The 21,246-nt window shown below is 35.9% G+C and overlaps 2 protein-coding genes and 1 pseudogene across 21 annotated transcripts in view; 2 read left to right on the top strand and 1 right to left on the bottom strand.

Annotated features, from left to right (window-relative positions):
* NBEAL1 (neurobeachin like 1) overlaps positions 1–21,246 on the bottom strand; it is a 312,588-nt gene that overhangs the window by 167,735 nt on the left and 123,607 nt on the right. The gene's annotated exons all lie outside the window — the stretch shown is intronic.
* LOC143677991 (sorting nexin-7 pseudogene) lies at positions 4,411–5,875 on the top strand (annotated as a pseudogene).
* Positions 13,108–14,255, top strand: LOC143677993 (homeobox protein TGIF2LX-like). The gene has a single exon (XM_077154781.1). The coding sequence runs from the start codon at positions 13,108–13,110 to the stop codon at positions 13,801–13,803; it is 696 nt and encodes a 231-aa protein (XP_077010896.1). The 3' UTR covers positions 13,804–14,255.

Raw genomic sequence — 21,246 nt, 5'->3', positions numbered from 1 at the left:
ATGATAAGAATGTCTGTGTTTGTATGAAGTTATGTACATAAATAAAAAATAAATTAAAAAAAAGAAAGGGGGTAAGGGGTATGGTATGCATGAATTTTTTTCTGTTTTCTTTTTATTTCTTTTTCTGAATTGATGCAAATGTTCTAAGAAATGATCATGATGATGAAAATGCAACTATGTGATGATATTGTGAATTATTCATTATATATGTAGAACACATGATCATATGTTAAGAATGTTTGTGTTCGTCATATTTTTTAAAAAAAAAATAAAAATTAATTTAAAAAAGACCAATTACAAGTGAAGAGACTGAAAAAGTTATCAAAAAATCACCCAAAGCAGGGTGCAAGGGTTGTTCAGTGGTAGAATTCTGGACTGCCATGCAAGAGACCGAGGTACAATTCCTGGCTCATGCATCCCCACCCCACCCCCCACAAAAGTCAACAAATGATGCTGCAATAACAGGATAGTTACATTGAAAAAAGCATGAAATGTGACCCCAACCATACTGGATACAAAAACAAAACAAAACGAAAAAAACTTCCAACAAAGAAAAGCCCAGGACCAGATGGCTTCACAGGTGAATTCTACCAATCATCCACAGAAGAATTAATATCAATCCTTGTCAAATGCATCCAAAAAAACTGAAGAAGAGGTAACACATCATAGCACATTCTATGAGGCTAACATTATCCTAATTCCAAAGCCAGATAAAACTACTACAAGAAAAGAAAATTAAAGATCAATTTGTCTAATGAATACAAATGCAAAAATCCTGAACACAGTACCTGCAATCTGAATCCAACAGCACATCAAAAGAATAATATATCACAATCAAATGGGCTTTATCCCAAGTATGCAAGTGTGGTTCATCATATGAAAATCAATTAATGTAATACCACATCAACAAAATGAAGGGAAAAACCAAATGATCATCTCAATCAATGCAGAAAATGAATTTGACAAAATTCAGCATCCTTTTTTGATAAAAACCCTTAGAAAAATAAGAATAGAAGGAAACGTACTTAACATGATAAAGGGCATATATGAAAAATCCACAGCTAACATCATACTTAAAGGTGAAAGACTGAAAGCTTTCATCTAAGATCAGAAACAATACAAGGATGCCCACTGTCACCAATGTTTCCCAACGCTGAATGGGAAGTGTTAGTCAGAGCAATTAGACAAGAAAAAGAAATAAAAGGCATCCAAATTAGAAAAGAACAGATAAACCTTTGTTATTTGCAGACGACATGATCCTATGCAGAGAAAATCCTGAAAAATCCAAAACAAGGCTCCTAGAGCTTATAAATGAATTCAGCAATGTGGTGAAGTACAATACCAACACCCCAATAATCAAGTGTTTCCATATACTAGCAATGAACTATCGGCAGAAATCAAGAAAAAAGCCCATTTACAATCGCAACTAAAAAAATCAAGTATCTAGGAATAAATCCAATCAAAGATGTTTACACAAGGACTTTTATACAGAAATCTACAAAAGAATTACTAAAAGAAGACCTAAATAAATAGGACATTCCATATTCAAGGATCGGCAAGGTAAATATTAAGATGCCAATTCTAGCCAAAGTGATTTATACATTCAACACAATCCCAATAAAAATTCCAACAGCCTACTTTTCAAAAATGGAAAAACCCACCATCAAATTTATATGGAAGGGGCTCACAGGATGGAGGGCGAGTGCTGGGCATGTCTGCTGCGCTCCTCGGGCCTCCCAGTTGGGGGTGCCAGTGGGGAGATCCCGGGTTTGGGGGTGGGTAGTGCTTCCCTCTCGAAAAAAAGGTGTATCTTGCTGTTGTCGGGTGTAATATTCTATAAATGTCTTTTAAGTCTAGTTCATTTATTGTATTATTCAAATTCTGTTTCTTTACTGATCCTTTGTCTAGACGTTCTGTCCATTGATGAGAGCAGGGAATTGAAATCTCCAACTCTTATGGTAGATGTGTCTGTTTCTCTTTTCAGTGTTTGCCTCAAGTATTTTGGAGCACTCTGGCTCAGTGCATAAATACTTATGATTGTTATGTGTTCTTGTTGAATTATTCCTTTTATTAATACATAGTGTCCTTCTTTGGCTCTATTAATTGTTTTAATCTGAAGTCTAATTTGTTGGATATTAGTATAGCTACTCCTGCTCTTTTCTGATTGTTCTTTGCATGAAATATCTTTTCCCAACCTTTCACTTTCAACCTACGCTTGTCCTTGGGTCTAAAATGCGTCTCCTATAGACAGCATATAGATGGGTCCTGTTTTTAAATCCATCCTGCCAGTCTGTGTTTTTTTATTGCAAGTTTAATTCATTAACATTTCATGTTATTATGGTAATGGCAGTACTTTCTTCTACAATTTTGCCTTTTGGATTTTATATGTCATATCTAATTTTTCCTCCTTTTACCTTTACTGATAGTCTTCATTTCTATACTCTTCTCCACACCTCTTTCTCCTGTCTTTTCCTATCTGTCCCTAGTGCTCCCTTTAGTATTTAGTATTTCCCATTAGTATTTCAGTTATTTTTTCATCTGAAAATGTTTTAATTTCCCCCTCATTTTTGAAGGATAATTTTGCTGGATATAGAATTCTTGGTTGGCAGTTTTTCTCTTTCAGACTCTTAAATACATTGTATCATTGTCTTCCTGCCTCCATGGTTTCTGCTGAGAAATCTACGCCTAGTCTTATTGCGCTTCTCTTGCATGTGATGCATTGCTTTTCTCTTGCTGCTTTCAAAGTTTTCTCTTTGACATCTGACATTCTGAACAGTGAGTGTCTTGAAGTATGCCTATTTGGATCTGTTCTGTTTGGGGTATGCTGCACTTCCTGGACCTGTAACTTTAAGACTTCCATAAGAGTTGGGAAATTTTCAGTGATAATTTCCTCCATTAGTCTTTCTCCTTCTTTTCCTTTCTCTTCTCCTTCTGGGACATGCACAACATGTATATTCATGTGCCTCATGTTGTCATTCAATTTCCTGAGTCCTTGTTCATATTTTTCCATTCTTTTCCCTACATTTTCTTTTGCTTGTCAGATTTCAGATGTCCCAGTCTCCAGTTCACTAATCCTATCTTCTATCTCTTGAAATCTAGCATTGTAGGTTTTCATTGTTTTTTTCATCTCTTCTACTGTACCTTTCATTCCCATAAGCTCTGTGATTTGTTTTTTCAGACTTTTGATTTCTTCTTTTTCCTCATCCCTTGCCTTCTTTACATCCTCCCTCAAATCACTGATTTGATTTTTGATGAGATTTTCCACATCTGTTCGACCATCCTGAATTAACTGTTTCAACTCCTGTATCTCATTTGAATTGTTGGCTGTTCCTTTGACTGGGCCATATCTTCAATTTTCCTAGTATGATTCATTATTTTTTGCTGGTGTCTAGGCATTTAATTTCCATAATTAGTTTATTCTGGAGATTATTTTCACTCTTTAACCTAGGATTTTCTTGCTGGATGGTTTTGTTTTCTATCTGCTCTTTTGACATTTAGTTCAGCTTATTCTAGACCGCTAGCATAGGTTTTGTTTAATGGATGAGAAGTCTTCAGTTCTTGTTTCCTTGTTTCTTGCCCTACCTGCATGATGCCTTCTTTTTTGTTTTTCCTTAGGAGAGTCTACTTAGGTATTATAGACCCCAGTCAGATTTTTCCAGACCAGACTGGCCTCCTCTCAGGAGGAAAGAGTCACCTACATCAGTTTTCCCCAAGGGTGAGAACCAACAGGTTGACAGACTTTCCTATGAAACTTCTAGATCTGTGTTTTTCCTATCTTGCCCAATATGTGGTGCTTGTCTGCCTGTGGGTCCCATCTGCATAAAATGATATGGTACCTTTAATTTTAGCAGACTGTCCCTGCTGGGGGAGTGGTTGAGACAGAGGGGAAGTTGTAGGCTGGCTTTAATTGTGTCAGTTTTCCAGTCCCTGAGGTCTGAATTTCTTGAGGGAGGGATTCTACATGAGGTGGGCCCCTACCCCTCTCCTGGGGAAGGCACAGCCTCCAGGGAATTATCTCCTTTCACCTGACCAGACTCTTTGTCTCTTAGACAAACTTAATTCTACCCTTGCCTGGGGCAGTCAGAGCCTGAGAGCAGTTAAATGGTAGAAACAAAGGAAAAAATATCCTCTTCAGAGCAGGACCCCAGTTCTTCAGGTTTGTTAATCAAGAGCTTAAGTTAGTAAATTGCTCCACATATCTCCAGGTCCTATGTGGCCTCTCTTTTTTTTTAGGGTCCAGACCTTTTTCAAGTATTTTGTGCTGTCTGATAAAAACTTCTCTTTTGTCCCCCCATCAACTCTGCCTCTTCTGTGCTGGGGCAAAAATTAGTAACTTTAGCTTTTATTTGAGGTTTAGCTGAGCTGCAGGCCTATTTTTTAGTAGTCAGAATTTGTTAATTAATTCCACAATTGGAGCTTGGTTGAGTTCAGCCCCTTGCTGTAAGTAAAGTTTCTTTCCTTTCTCCTCTGGAAACCAGCCTGTGGGGGAGGGGTCTCTGCAGTTTGGGGGACTTATGGTTCTGGGTGGGATCACAGTTGGTCCAACTTGTCCAGACTGGTGTACACTGTGTGTCTGGTCACTGACGTAGCTCCAGCAGTTGTTCTGTATTGTTGCTGGCTATTTACTAGCTGCTCTGGAGGATGAACTAAATTCCACACCTCACTAAGCCTCCATCTTTGTCACTTCCTCTGAGTGCCCCTGTCTTTGGCAGCAGTGGCTCATCAGCCCTCCTGCAGGCTGAGGTGCTGGATCTAGACAAGGACATCCTAGAGGTATTCAGTAAGGATGCCTCACTGATGAACGTGAATTCTTTCAGCCGTGGGATGCCAACATCCCACTATCGATGATAAACCAAATCAAGTTTGAAGATGAGCTAGATTTGAAGGATCGCTTCACTATAGCTGATGAACCTGCAAGCCATGTTACTACAATTGAAACTTTCATTACTTACAGGATTATTACTAAGACATCTTATAGAGAATTTGACTACAGTGAATTTGAAGTGGAAAGACGTTACCAAGACTTCCTTTGGTCGAAGGGAAAACTTGAAGAAACATGTTCCACTTTGATTATTCGACCACTGCCAGAAAGGTTTATAGTGAAAGGAATGGTAAAATGCTTTAATGATGACTTCATTGAGACATGAAGGAAAGCATTACATAGGTTTTTGAACTGAATTGCTGATCATCCAACTTAAATATTTATTGAAGACTTCAAAGTTTCTCTTACTGCACAAGCTTTGGAACTTTCTTCTCACAAGAAGCAAGGGCCTGGATTGCTGGATCAGTTGGGGTAAACAGTAGCTATTGCATCCTCAATGAGAGGAGTTAAAAACTGCCCAGAGGAGTTTATAGATATGAATAATTTTACTGAACCATTTAGCCAAAAATAGATTTGATAGATAAAATATCCCAGAGAATTTATAAGGAAGAAAATGAATATTTTGATGAAATGAAAGAATATGTCCCAATTCATATTCTGTGGTCAACACTGGAAGAGGATCTGGTGGATACCTTAAAAGGCATCACCAGCTGCACTGATAAATGCTGTAAAGCCACTGAAAAGAGGATGTCTGGACTCTCAGAAGCCCTGCTATCGGTTGTACATGAGTATGTACTTTAGAGTGAAATGTTAATGAATGTTATGAAGAGAAGAGACTAAGTATAAACAAAACTGGATTCCAAAGTTGAAGCTTTGAACTATACAAAGGCAGATACTGATCTGCTTACAGAAGAGATGGGAAAACTTGGAGACAGTGGAATGTGCTAATAATGCCCTGAAAGCAGATGGGAAAGATGGAAACAAAACATGCAAAATGACATCAAGTCAGTGCTTACAGATATGGCTGAGGAAAACAGGCACTATTATGAATAGGTAAGGTTTGCAAAGGGAAGAAAGGAACAGAGATTGGAATGAGAAGAAAACCAGTTCATGGTTTGTACCCTCTACTCCCTACCTTCTGTATCTATTCAAAAACTCATCAGCAATGGAGCATGATATTCTATTAGCAAAAGAGTAACAATGTGTTTTTTTTGTTTAAGAAAGAGCCAGGGTCATCATTTTGCTTTTCAAGTGACCATTCCTTATTTTTTACAACTAACTATTCCTCAAAATAGTTCTTTTTAAAGATGAATTTTATAATACTTTGTCATTTTTTCCACCCAGCATATTCTAATAATACTTTTTCTAGAAAGCATATTTTAAACATAAATCTTTAACCATATCTCTTACTGAATTAATGAATATATGAAGTTGGTCCATTGAGAAAATGATTTTATGCTTTATAGACTACAGCACTGTTTTAGCTTCCTAGGCTCCTCAAGCAAATACCATGAAATACGTATTTATTTGCTCATGTTTTTGAGGCTAAAAGAAAGGCCAGATCAAGCCATCATCAAGGAGATGCTTTCTTCCCAAAGACAAAAGCTAACTGGCTGCTGGTGATCCTTGGTCCTTAGTCTGTCATGTGGCAAGGTACATGGATGCATCTCCTGGTCTTTCTGCCTTCTTTTCTGGGCTCCACTGATGTTCAGTTTCTAGGCTCCTGATACTTCTACTCTCTATCTGAATTTCATTCTGCTTATAAAAAAAACTCCTACAATTTAAGAGTAAGACCCATCCTGATTGGAAGTAACTGCATCAAAATTTCTACTTATAATGGGTTCACTCACAGAAATGGATTAAATTTAAGAACATGTGTTTCTGGGGTATATAGCTCCAAATCACAAGTGCCTATCAGTTTAAAGATGCTTTAAACTAAAGTATTGTATATTTTGAAAGATAAGCTAATTAATAATTGATATTTTCCTTTAATAAGTGTTAATTGGGCCCCTATTATTACTACTAGAGATTGTGGTAAGTACCATAGAGACCTCTGTATGCAAGACAAACACAGTCACCTTCTCACATACTTACAATCTAGGGACATAAACAGCCAATTAAAACTGTTTTTATTGTTATGAAAACAATTAAGTGTTCATAACAGGCAACAATAAGATCCATCATAGGGAGACATTGCAGAGGTATCTAGCCTAATCTGGAGAGAACGAAGAAGGTTCCTCGGAGGATATGTTTAAATTGAGACCTGAATGATGAATGGGAGATAGTCAGTAAAGGTTTGAGGAAGAGTTCCAGGCAGAGAAAACACAAATGCAGAAGCCTAGAGGTGAGAGAGAACATGATGTGCTCAAATAACTGAAGTTAGGAAGATAGAGGGATGGAGGTAGTGTTGAGTTGAAAGATGAGGCTGAGGAAGGCTTTATAAGTTGATTCTTTTATATTTTATTCTAACAGAAATGAGAGCCATTGAAGAATTTTCAGCAAGGAAGTGACAATATCAAACTTGGCTTTTAGAAAGATCACTCTGGCTATGCATGGGTGAGAGGGGAGCAAAAGTGGAGGTGGCAAGACTAGTTAGAAGGCTGTTAAAGCAAGAAAGTCATAGATGCAGACTGGCTTAGGGGTTTCATGATAGTGGATAGATTCACAGGTAGACAGATACAAGTGATGTTTTTTAGAGAGTGGGAGTGGCAAAGACAATTTCTATCCTTAAACTTTTTAATTCTGTACTAATAACCTTAAGTAAATTTAAGTATCTAAAAGGAATTTCCCACAAGTCACAGATTTTGAAATGATTTAAAATATTTCTATTGAATAAGTCAAATTTATTACCATAAGGCTTTATTACATTAGTTGCTTAAAAGCCATCACAAAAGTGGGGCAGTAAGGAGACACTGATCCCAGAATCAAATTAACTACTTATTTATTTAAATCTACAGAGGTAATTCTACCTTTCCTTTTCAGTAGCACCTGCCTTTACACTTTCATTACAGGTTTGTTATGACAGCCAAATGAGGTAATTTATAAGTAGAGTATCTAATCTACTTATAAATGAATATGAATATAAAATATCAGCGTAGGGCATAAAAATCACATGAAAAATATAGCTAATATATTTTCTTTTAAATTGTAGGGTCCACAAAACTTTTCTAAATCTGGCCTTTTTATTTTTTAAGGGAAAATGCTCATAGCAATTCCATACAACTGTTAACTAAAATGTTTGTATTTTGTCATTTTCATAGATTTGAATCAGTTTACACAAAATACCATTTTCTTAGAAACAGTTTAATTAGCAGAACTCTGCACATTGCAAATTTTGTTCTTCATAGCAATTTGCCAAAAAATGTGTTATGTTTTTAACTCTTTACCCCAATGAATTATATTTTTAAATTTACTAAAAATATATCAAGTGCACAGCATCTTGGATGTATAAATTTGGAGGAATTATTGGTTTTATTATAACTTCAAAGGCTCCCTACAGTTCTGGTTATTTGTTGGTTTTTCCCTGCATAAATAACTTTTAAGTGATTTGGCATATCAGTCCAGAAAAGCATAATCACAAAGTTGGAGTCCTTAGTAATCAAGGATTCTTAGTTAACACACAGGCTGTAAGGCCTAAGACAACAACAATCTGTTATCTATTAACTTCAGAATATCCCAAATATACAGGGAAGTGAAAAGTTTCCTAGTCATTCCTTTCCCTTTTTAATTTAATCATATTCTTATGAAAATACTCTTTCATCAACATTTGCACAGATAAATCCTCAAAGGTTCTGTTTTTAGTGTGATAGATGAAATGGGGTATAAACATTTGCCTTTGGATTTATTTGTAATAAGCGGAATAGTCACAGCTTATTTACAACTTAAAATTTAAATATCAAAGTGACAAAGGAAAAATAGACTATAAATGTGAGGTATGTTTCTGTATCAGACTCCAATTATAGTTATATTGAAATGTACTTAAATGTATGAAATGTACTTGGAGACAGTTAATTCCAAATATAAAACAGTTTTGGTGCTTCCAAATAAATTTTCACTAGTATATAAAATGATGTTATTTCCATTTCCCCCTATACGAGCAATAGAATAAATTTGTTGAATATTCTTCTAAAAATGTAAAACCAAAAATTCAATCAAACGTGGGTGAATAATTTCAAAGTATATTGGTACCCAACTAACCAAAGGAATTAATTCCTGTTAATGTTAGGGATGCTAAGACAATAAAATTTGACATGTTGGATTAAGCACATAGATGATTTCTAATTTATTCCTTAGTAGCTGTAAAAAAGTATCTATTTTTATTGTCGATGTTTATGATGATAATGGTGAAAATGACAGTGATAGTAAAGAGACTTGAGAGAAAGAGCAAGGGTTGTAGGTTGAACTGTGTCCCCCAAAAAGATACAAGCAAAAGACATGACCCCCCTGGTCCTATGAATGTGATTTATTTAGAAATTAGGTCTCTGAAGATGTAATTGGTTAAGATGAAGCCAATGTGAATTAGGGCAGACTCTAAACCACTGTGACTGATGTCCTTAAAAGAAAGAGGGAAATTTGGACACAAAGACAGACAAATATAAGGGAAGAATGCCATGTGATGATGAAGCAGAGATTGGACTGCTAAATTTTCAAGCCAAGGAGAGCCAATGATTGACAACGACCACCAGAAACTAGAACGACAAGAAAGGATCCTTCTCTAGTCTTCAGAAAGACCATGGCACTGCTGACAACTGGATTTGAAACTTCTAGCTTCCAGAATTATGAGACAGTACATTTTATTGTTTTAAGTTACCCAGTATGTCGGGTTTTGTTAGGGCGGCCCTAGGAAACAAAGGCACAAGTATTATGAATTGAAAAAGTATTTTCTTTTAAAAGCTTAATTTTATACTACTTAATCTTTTTAAGTAAAACAATTCATAGCTATCGAATATAAAGTAATATAAGGTAAGTGAATATAATACTCAAAGGAAAAAATTTATATAGAAGGGGATAAGCCCGTGAATACCCTAAGCCACTGTGAAAAAGAACAAAGTTGGAGGATATACACTTCCTGATATGAAAACTTATAACAAAGCCACGATGATCAAAACAGCATGATACTAACCCAAGAACAAATCTATAAACCAGAGGAATAGTATTGGGAACTCAGAAATCAACCCTCACATTTATGGCCAACTGATTTTTATTTTTGTTTTTTGCATGGCCAGGCATGGGAAATTAAACCCAGGTCTTCAGCAAGGCTGGTGAGAATTCTGCCACTGAACCACTGTCGCACTGCCCATGGCCAACTGATCTTTGACAAGGGGTCAAAGACCAGTGAATTGGGAAAGAATACTCTCTTCAAAAATGGTACTGTGAAAACTGGATCTCTATTTGCAAAAGAATGAATGTAGGGTCCTACCTCCCATAATATACAAAACCAACTCCAAATGAGATAAAAAGTTAAATAGAAAAGTCAGAACTATCACATTCTATGGTTGTTTATAGCTGTTTCTACCTCCAGAATAACATGTTCTTAAAGTTAATCCATTCATGTGAGTATAAAACCATTGTAAGTAGGACCATTTGATGAGGCTACTTGAATTAAGGAGTAACCCATCTCATTCAGTATGGGTCTTAATTCTATTACTGGAGTACCTTATCAAAGGAAGGGATAGGGAGAGAAAGAAACAAACAAAAAGCCACAAGAACCAAGAAGCTGAAACAGAACCCAGAACAGAAGGAAGAGAAGAGGAGATACCACCCTGCACCCTGCCATGTGGGAAAGGAGATTCTTCAGAAAGAAGGCATTTCCTTGATGATACCTTGATCTAGACATTTTCACAGCCTCAAAACTGAAAGCTAATAAATTCCAATTGTTTAAGCCAACTCATTTCAGGTTATTTTCATGGAGCAGTCTAGGAAACAAAAACACATTTCTAGAAGAAAACAGGATCTTGTGTTAAGCAATAGCTTCTTAGACTTTATACTCAAATCACAAGCAACAAGAGAAAAAAATAGATAAATGGGTCCTTATCAAAATTAAAAACAATTTGCATCTGAAAGGATTTTATCATGAAAATAAAATGATAACCTACACAATGGAAGAAAATTTTGAAAATCTCAGGAATGGATTAAAATTAAGAACATGTTTTCCTGAGAACATACAGCTTCAAATCACCAAAGCCCTCCTATCAAGAAAATCAGCCTGAGGTGAGAGTGAAGTATATGGTCCTCTCCATCTTTTCTACGTATGGGTCTTGTCCTGGACTTGCACTCACTAGCGGTCTCAGGAACTTCCCTATTTACAAAATCTGAATGTCCCCTTCACTCCCTACAAAATTGACTTTCCTCCTCTCCCAGATACTCTTATATATGTCATAAAGTTGGTAATCCTGTGCTCCTGGCTTCTTTGACTTAAATGTTTCATAGAATACTTCAGCTATCCATAAAACACTTCTTGTTTAAGGAAAGCTTGGAGAAGACAAGTCAGTGGCAAATTTCCTGGGTCGGTCTTTTAAAGATCCACAGAATAGAGTGGCACCAACATACAGGCATCCCATCATGCACATAAAGGTTACCCTGCTCTCTTAGGAACAGGTCCAGAGATCTACAGTGGCAGTGTAGTCTGGCTGCACACTGTCCAGAAGGCTGGGTATGCCATGAACTTCTCTTACTATATTTAAAGGACACCACAACTTCTCCCACTATTGTTTAAATTTAAGATATTAAATTCCAGCTGCATGGTAACTAGAAAGAAAATACTAGAGAATATGCAAGGTCATAGAAGCAGACATTAAGAGTACTGGTCGCCAGGAGTGGAGGGCAGGAAGAATGGTGAGTAACGCAAAATAGGTATAGAGTTTCTGTCTGGGGAGATGGGGAAGTTTAGTAATGGAAGAATGTGAGAGTACTGTAACACAGTGAATGTGAAAACCCACTGTGTTATGCTTGGCAGTGGTTGAAATGAAAACACCTATATTATACATATACATGTTATGCCACAATAAAAAGAGTAAAAAGAAAGAAAAAAATAGCAACTAAAGAGACAATGACACATTAAAGGCAATACATGACCCTGGATGGAAATTTACAAGGGAGGAGAAAAGGCTCAAAAGGAAATTATTGGAACATACAGAAAAATTAGAATATAGACTATAAGATATATATCAGTGTAAATTTCTTGAGCTTGATAACTGCATACAAGGTGGTTATATAAGTGAATATCCTTGTTCTCAGGAAATGTACATGACAGTATTAAGTATTCAAGGAGCACCATGTATACAAGCTATACCAAGTGTTTAGAAAATGGACTGAGAGATAGATGGAAAGATAAATAGGTAGATGGGCTGACAGATTTATGGATAGGTAAACAGAATGATACTGCAAATGTGATAAAATGTTAAAATTAGTAGATCTGGATATCAAGAAGGGATAGGAGTATGTAGGAGTTCTCTGTATGGGGTTTGTCTATTTTTGTAACTATCCTGTAAGTTTCAAGATATTCCAATATAAAATGTTTAAAAATTTAAAACAAAATGGGCACAGAATTTTCTTAATTACCATTTCTCCAAATAAGATATACAAATTCTAACAGGTACAAGAAAAGATACTCAACATTCAGCTGCTAGGGAAATGCAAATCAAAATGACAATGAGATACCACCTTATACTCACTAGAATGAGTACTATTGAAAAAACGGAAAAAATAAGTGTTGATGAGGATGTGGCAAAATAGGAATACTCGTTGTAGGATTGTACATTGGTGCAGCCAGTATGGAAAACAATGGTTCCTCAGGAAGTTTAATATAGACTTACTAAATAACCTAGCAATCTCACTCCTAGGTATATCCACAAAAAAATTGAAAGCAGAGACTCAAAAAGATCTTTGTACACCAATATTCATATCAGCATTTTCCAACTGCCAAAAGGCAGAAGAAACCCAAATATCCATCAATGGAAGAATGGATATTATTCAGCTGTAAAATGACGTTCTGATACATGCTTCAACATGGGTGAAACTTAAAGACATCATATTGAGTGAAAGAAGCCAGATATAAAAGGACAGACAGTATATGATCTTACTTATATAAAATAATCAGAATATGTAAATTCAGAGTCAGAAATTAGGATAAAGATTAACAGAGGCCTGCATGGCAGTGGGGAATGAGTAGTTAATGCTCAATTAGAATAGAGTTTCTGTTTCAGATGATGGAAACGTTTTGGTAATACATGGTGGTGATTGCAGCACAACACTGTGAATATAATAATACCAATGAACTCATCGACATGGAGGCCGCGGGGGAAAGTCTGCCGGACGACCGAACTCCGGTCCAAGACGCCCCGGTTGACACAAGTGTAAACCAAGTTCTTGTCCCGGCAGAGGGCAAGAGGAAACGGAAAGGGTACTGGCCTACGGAGTCCGTAAAGATCCTCCGTGACTGGCTGTATGAGCACCGATTTAAGGCCTACCCTTCGGAGGAAGAGAAGCGAATGCTGTCGGAGCAGACCCATTTGTCTTTCCTGCAGATTTCTAACTGGTTCATCAATGCCCGCAGAGGCGAACTCCCTGATATGCTTCAGCAGGATGGAAATGACCCCAACCTTATCACCGTATGTCACCAGAATGGTAAAGCTGCTGATTTGGGCCACCTGCAGAACACCCATCCATCTCTGCAGGCCAAATCAGGGCCCAGAGACGCAGACAGAGTACCCTGCCTGCCCCTGAGCCCTCGGCCATCGGGTCCGGAGTCAGAGGAGAAGATGCTGGATCCAGAGTTGGCCACCAGCCAGAAGCTCACCCTGAAGGCCCAACCAAAGGAAAAGGTCAAGATTTCCACCAGCAACCTTTTGCATGTGCCTTCTCTGGAGCCCGTGTCACCGGAGCAGTACGAGGAATTCAGCAACTTGCAGTTACTGGCCGATACAGCCGTACAAAAGGCTGCCGAACTGGAGCTCCAGAATAAGAAAGAGACCAATCCATGATTTCTCCTGTTCCTGAAAAGTCAGTTCCTTGTCTACTACGGCAGTTCCCATTTATGCTTACTTAAACTAATTTGTGTTTTTACCTTTTATAAAGACATCTTTCCGCGTAGGGGTTTTATGAGAGCCACTGCTAGCTACTGAAACTCACGGCTGCACCAATATTTCAACTTCCCAGATAGAAGATAACTTGCCATCATGTGAACACTGCAGCAAGTATCTCTTCTTTATTTGTTCTGTTTCCTTCTGGATTTACATGCTTCACAAAATAAAACCTCGTGCTGAGAAATCTTCAGAGAAGAACATTTTGGCTTTTCCAGCTAGGCCTCTTTGTTCCAGAGTTGCTGCAGATACCTAGTCACCCCTCTTCCTCCCTCTTTCTGCAATCTTCCTTTCTTTATTAGTTTGAATGATGGAAAAGAAAGGCTCTATTAAAGATGGCTATAAAAGCATTTGCCTGATTTTAATGTTAGAGATTTTGTGAAACTTTCAACTCAATGTTTCCCTTTGTACTATTTATTGGCCCTTTTAAGGAGTATTTCTTTTCTAAATGGGAAATGAATATGAGAGGCAAAGTACAGTGAATTCATAAACATTTTACAGATAAGGGTGAACTCTTATGGGGGTGGGTGCTTTGAAAATTTTGCAGTAGAAATAAGAAAATTCAAAAAAGTAATTTTCTGCTGTTTTTGGATGATTAGTTTTAAAGAATACTTTTTATTAGTTTTAATTCTCTGTGTGTGAGGAAAGAAGTAACAATATAAAATGCAGAAAAATTGACCAAAAGATCCCTGGGAAACACAACCAGAGGAAGTTAACTAAAAAAATTAATTTTAAAGGATAAAGGAAATCAATCCTTAACATTTTGAGAACAAAAAGGAAAGTAGATTAAGCATTCTATTGTTTTTGTTTTGTTTTGTTTTGTTTTGTTTTATTTTTGCCTTTTTAATACATTTAATTACGTTTTTCTTTTAAAGTCTTTGGATTGGTAAAGTCAGAGTTAGGAATGTTAAAGCTTCTGGGAATTCCAACTTGGAAATAATCCTGTTGCTCTGAAGAAGCAGCAATTCCCACTGCCTCAAATGCAGACATTCAATAAGAACATAAAACTATTCCTCCAGAAAGGTGTTGTTTAACTTCCCTGTCGTTAAGGAGCTAACACTGAAGAGTCTCAGGATACTTTTTTTGAAGTGAAATAGATCATGGTTGGTCTCTACTTCTAATCCTCATTTTTTATATTACTACTTTATTATTAACAATTTTCAGTACAAAATAATATCTTCTTTAAGCATCTTAGCAAACAATAATCCCAGGTTATTACCATGAATATTAAAGTTTTGCTTGAAAAATGTTCATGTAGCAGGAAGGGATCAGGCTGGCATTCCCAAACTGCTGTTTCTGAAATAATAGACTCAAGTAGGAAAAAGTCGCAGTTTCTAATGTATGCAAGCATTCCAGGGGATTTGGAAGGGAAAAGGGCCATAACGTTGGTTATTCCTCATAGGGGTGGCCTCCAGAAGACTCAGTGAAGCCCCCACAGTACTTTTCATAGTCCCTGGCTTGGACCAATTTTTGCATATGGAGGCATGATGTACTCTTATTCAAGGAGAGGAAACCTGTTTCTGAGTGGGAGGAGTGCTATGGTCAATCAGTGCACTTCTGTAGTATTCTTACTTATTTTTTTTTAATTTCTACTTTTTTCCTTTATACTTTTGTGCTTGAAAGATCTTGGGAGTCCTCAGGCTTTTCTCTGGCTCAGTTGAAAAATAACTGATATTGAAGCTTTAGGCCTGGAATCAGAAAAGTTTCTTCTTGTCCAACCTCTTCCGGTTTGTGTCTAAGGCTGAATCCAGCTGTATTCCAGAACGACTGCTGTAGAATTTCCTGAGGGGAGTATGTTGGGAATGCAGTGGTATTCCCATAGTGGTATTTCCATAGTGCACGTTGGAAGGGTGTTCTGTCTGCTGTGCTGGTCTGATTTTCACTGCAATATGTATGAAGACGATGGGGAGAATTGTTCTTTGGTTTGTACATTGGTTTTATGCTACAAACATGGGGAACAGGCACCATTTTTTAGTCGAATTAAAAATATGAACAGGACGTTTTTTTCTTGAGGTTTTTGTCAAATACATGTTTTTCTTTTTTTTTATATAAAAGGATGGCTCGCGGTGTATATCATTTCTACAGGCTTTAACAATTCTAAAGTTGCTGTTTATGCCTATACTTTTCTGGAATGAAGCTTAGAAAATCTGATTCTCTTGTACTCTCTGGAGAAGAAATGGGGATAATTTTCTAAAGAAATTACATTTCTTAAAACCACCAATTCCATGTAATTTGTGCTTTACAACTACCTAACAACTGAAAGAACATCAGTTTCTAATACCAGGATCTTAGAGATATGAAAAAAGTAAAGGTGGCATTGAGAAAACAATATGATTGGGCTATTTTCTTGGGAAAAATATGATTGATATAATGAAAGTGAGCAAAAGATAGTGTGGAAAGATTTCAGACATGTGAGAAGTCTACAGGGTAGCTCTAACAAGGAGTAAGGCATAACTGGTGATGAATAAAGTTGCTCTGTTTGGGCATACTTCTCAATCTCTCCTCTATTTCTCTTTGGATGGTGGATGATGTCAAAGTAAAACTCATCAATGAGTAAAAAAAAATAAAAAAATAAAAAAATAATACCAATGAACTGTATACTTGCAAGTGGTAAAAATGGATAATTTTAAGTTGTATATATGTTACCAGATATAAAATGGAATACAAAACCACAGAATTGTAGAACACAAAGAGTGAATCTTAATGTAAACTATGAAGCATAGTTAATATAATTATATTGTTTCATCTGTTGTAACAAAGGTATCACATTAACGCAAAATGATAATAATAAGGAAAACTATGCATGAGGGGTATGGGGACTTTCTACTTTCTTCATGATTCCTCTATAAATCTATAATGCTCTAAAATAATAATAATATTAAAAAAGAAGAACAGAGAAGTAAGGAAAGTTTTTCAAGTAGCAACAGCACCAAGAAGACCAAAAAAAAAAAGCAAAAATTAAAAATAAACATGACAGGTTTAAGGACCCTAAAGGGTTTAATAAGACTACAATCAAGGGTTTATAAAATAAGGTTTAAGAGATAGGCCTGAGCCAGATTTCTTATAGCCTTGTACATACGCTAAAGAGTTTAAATGATCAGTAGAATATTTTAATGGTGTTGGAGAGAATATTTTAAGCAAAGCATTGACACAATGACATCATTGTGGTAAAAAGGTAGATTTGTTGTCATAGATGAACTCTGAAGACATCATGTTAAATGAAATAAACCAGAAACAAAAAGATAAATATTTTATGATCTCACTTATTTGAAATACCTCAATAAACAAATTTATAGAGACTGAAAGTATATTACAGATTACAAGGGTCTGAGGAGTAAGGAGAATGGAGGTTAACTTCTTAAGAGGTACAGAGTTTCTGTCTGAGTTAATGAAAAGGTTTGGGTAATGAATTTTGGTGATGGCAATGCAATATTGTGAATGTAATTAATACCACTGAATTGTATACTTTAAAGTCATTAAAATGGGAAATACTGAGTTCTATATATGTTACTATAATAAAGTTAAAAATTATTGTTTTTGGATATATGACCAACAACTAATTGGAGCATGGTATTTTTTAAAAGATGCCATTTATAATATAACCAGAAATATGAAATATATGTTAATATATCTCAAAATGTATGTAATACCTGTTTTGGTTTAAAAATATTATGTACCCCAGAAAAATTGTGTTTAATCCTGATCCAATCTTGTGGGAGCAGCCATTGCTTTAAATCCTAATCCAGCACTGTAGGACAGTAACTTTTGATTAGGTTATCTCCATGGAGGTATGGCATGCCCAACTGTGGGAATGACCTTTTGATTAGTTGAAGATATGATTCCACTCACTCAAGGTGGTCTTGATTAGTTTACTGGACTCCTTTAAAAAAGGAAAACATTTTAGAGTCAGAAACGACAGAAGCCTCAGAGCTGACAGAGGGAGAAATGACAGAAGCCTCAGAAATGAAAGAAACTTCATAACAGAGCTGACACAGATGAAGACACATGGAGAGCCGAAACATGGATATCTGGAGATGCACAGAGTCCAGAAATTGCCATGAGATGAAAGCCAGCCCTGGAGAAGTAAAGTGAGGAATTCCCACAGAACAGAAGCTGAAAGCAATGCAGCCCAAGAGCAAGGAACTAGCCGTGTGACTATCCAGCTGACAGAGGTGTTCCTGACCAATTGACCTATCTTGAATGATATTAACCTCTTGTTGGTGCCTTAATTTGGACATTTTCACTTCCTCAGAACTGCAAACTTAAAGGTCATTACATTCTCCTTTTTAAAATGCTGTTCCATTTCTGGTATACTGCATTCTGTCAGCTTGCAAACTAACAAAGTACTCTGTAAATAAATTATAAAAATTGAATTAAGACATTAAAGAAGACTTAAACAGAGATATGCTATGTTCATGACAAAAATACACAATATTATAAAAATGGTAATTTTCTCCATATTACTTTATGGATTTAAAGCCATCTCAATAAGAAACCTTACTTTTTTTGACAAACTTGACAAATATTAAAAAATGTAGAGAACAGTGAAATGGGTCAAAACAGCCAAGACAGTCATAAAGCAAACAAGATGGAAAGAACTGTATTAATATACATTAAGGTTCATTATAAAAATTTAATAATCAGAACAATGGGGTAACAATCAGAGTAAGAAAAATAGACAAATGGAACATGCTAGAAAGACCAGAAAAAGACGTACACATGTACGGACACAATAAGTAACAGAAACGGCTTGGAAGATCAGTGATCGATGGGAAAAGAGAGAATTTTTAATAAATATTCTAAGAAATTATGTGTACATACAGAAGAAAAATGAAACTGAATATTTAGTTCACACTGTACAAAATAACCGATTCTAAATGGATTTTATTTAGAATTCTAAATTCCATTTAGAATTTATTATTCACCTAAATGTGGAAGGCAAACCAATACAACTTTTAAAAAATTTTAGAGAAAAATGTTTTCATGATTTCCTGAGTGTTTTCTTACTCATCTCACAATAATCGGGCTGATGGATGCTGCCTTTATTTAACATTTTGACATTTGTTCATCATGGATTTTTAAAATTAACTTTGATTTTTTAAAATACTGCAATAAAATATTAAAAATCTTGGGAGGGAATAAAAAGCGTTTTTGACATCAATGAAAAAGGCTATGAATGCATATGGAGAGAACAGCTAAGAAAACAATGCAATAATCTGGCAAGATATTTGACTCTCAAAAAAGTGACATTGAGGGAAAGGCTGCCTTTCAGAAACATTTATTGATAGAATAAGCATTATTCCAACCAAATGTTATTTGGTTAAGAAGTTATATATTCCATGTTTATATCTGGTATAAAACATAAATGGGGGAATTTGTGCCAACACGAGAAACAGAGGAAAAAGCAGGCCACCTAGATTTCACTTTGGAACAAAGGATCAAAAGGCAATCAGTGGAGCAGTTGTCAGAGTCTTCTTCTGGAGTGCCTGCGCAGTTTTCATTGCCTTTGTTTTTCCTTCTGTCTAAATCTACAGATTTCCCTACAATCTCTAAATATTTGGACAGCAGTTCTTGTGGCAGTAATTAAACTTTATAATCAAAGATTTACTACCAAAGAAAAATTTCCCACTATCTCAAAATGTCAAAAATATGGTATATAAAAGACGTAGGAAATAAAACAACACATGATTAAAAAAAAAAAAAAAACAAGGGGAAATGCTTATGCTGAGTTAAAATAAAAGCAAAGAAAAGAAAAAAAGGCTAAATGTTAAGAGATTGCCAACCTTCTAACAATGGGGTTCAACTTATTTTTTACTATTTCTTTACACATTGTTAATCAAATGCTCTCTCTGCCAAACTGTGCTTATGTGAACTAACATCTTTTTTTTTTTTTTTTAATGAAAGTCAGAATGTGCTGTCGGCCACTTGTGAAAACATGAAGTAATATTTGCCCTTTGTGCTTCTGGTCCATGGAAACTATTGGATGCAGTTTTCCATATAGACTGTTCTTTATATCATATGTTTTTACGTCAAAATATTGTTTTGCTAAAAAATGCAATCTTTTTTTGTGCAAAAGTTGCTTGTAAAAGCCTTGAAGTCACATTTAAAATGGCTTGGGCATTTTAATTGCCTAATCTGAAAAGCACATTATGAGGATAACATACGTTGGTGCCCTCAAATATATGTATAGTATCCTTTATTCTAGCTGATGGAATTTTTTTTTTATTATTAATTAATGGAAAAAAAGAAATTAACCCAACATTTAGAAATCATACCATTCTACATATGCAATCAGTAATTCTTAACATCATCACATAGATGCATGATCATCGTTTCTTAGTACATTTGCATCGGTTTAGAAGAACTAGGAATATAGCAGAAAAAAATATAGAATGTTAATATAGAGAAAAAAAATAAAAGTAATAATAGTAAGAACAAAACAAAACAAAACAAAACAAAAACCTATAGCTCGGATGCAGCTTCATTCAGTGTTTTAGCATGATTACTTTACAATTAGGTATTATTGTGCTGTCCATTTTTGAGTTTTTGTATCTAGTCCTGTTGCACAGTCTGTATCCCATCAGCTCCAATTACCCATTATCTTACCCTGTTTCTAACTCCTGCCGAACTCTGTTACCAATGACATATTCCAAGTTTATTCTCGAATGTCGATTCACATCATTGGGACCATACAGTATTTGTCTTTTAGTTTTTGGCTAGACTCACTCAGCATAATGTTCTCTAGGACCATCCATGTTATTACATGCTTCATAATTTTATCCTGTCTTAAAGCTGCATAATATTCCATCGTATGTATATACCACAGTTTGTTTAGCCACTCGTCTGTTGATGGACATTTTGGCTGTTTCCATCTCTTTGCAATTGTAAATAACGCTGCTATAAACATTGGTGTGTAAATGTCCGTTTGAGTTTTTGCCCTTAATTCCTTTGAGTAGATTCCCAGCAATGGTATTCCTGGGTCGTATGGCAATTCTATATTCAGCTTTTTGAGGAACCGCCAAACTGCCTTCCACAGTGGTTGTACCATTTGACATTCCCACCAACAGTGGATAAGTGTGCCTCTTTCTCCGCATCCTCTCCAGCACTTGTCATTTTCTGTTTTGTTGATAATGGCCATTCTGGTGGGTGTGAGATGATATCTCATTGTGGTTTTGATTTGCATTTCTCTAATGGCCAGGGACATTGAGCATCTCTTCATGTGCCTTTTGGCCGTTTGTATTTCCTCCTCTGAGAGGTGTCTATTCAAGTCTTTTTCCCATTTTGTAATTGGGTTGGCTGTCATTTTGTTGTTGAGTTGAACAATCTCATTATAAATTCTGGATA

The sequence above is a fragment of the Tamandua tetradactyla genome, chromosome 3 (genome assembly GCF_023851605.1).
Source record: "Tamandua tetradactyla isolate mTamTet1 chromosome 3, mTamTet1.pri, whole genome shotgun sequence".
NCBI classification, from domain to species: Eukaryota; Metazoa; Chordata; class Mammalia; order Pilosa; family Myrmecophagidae; genus Tamandua; species Tamandua tetradactyla.
This window is presented reverse-complemented; position numbering and strand designations above follow the sequence as displayed.

What these genes read in the sequence shown, in the direction of transcription:
- LOC143677993 (XM_077154781.1), top strand. Translation starts at nt 13,108, where the DNA reads ATGGAGGCCGCGGGGGAAAGTCTGCCGGACGACCGAACTCCGGTCCAA.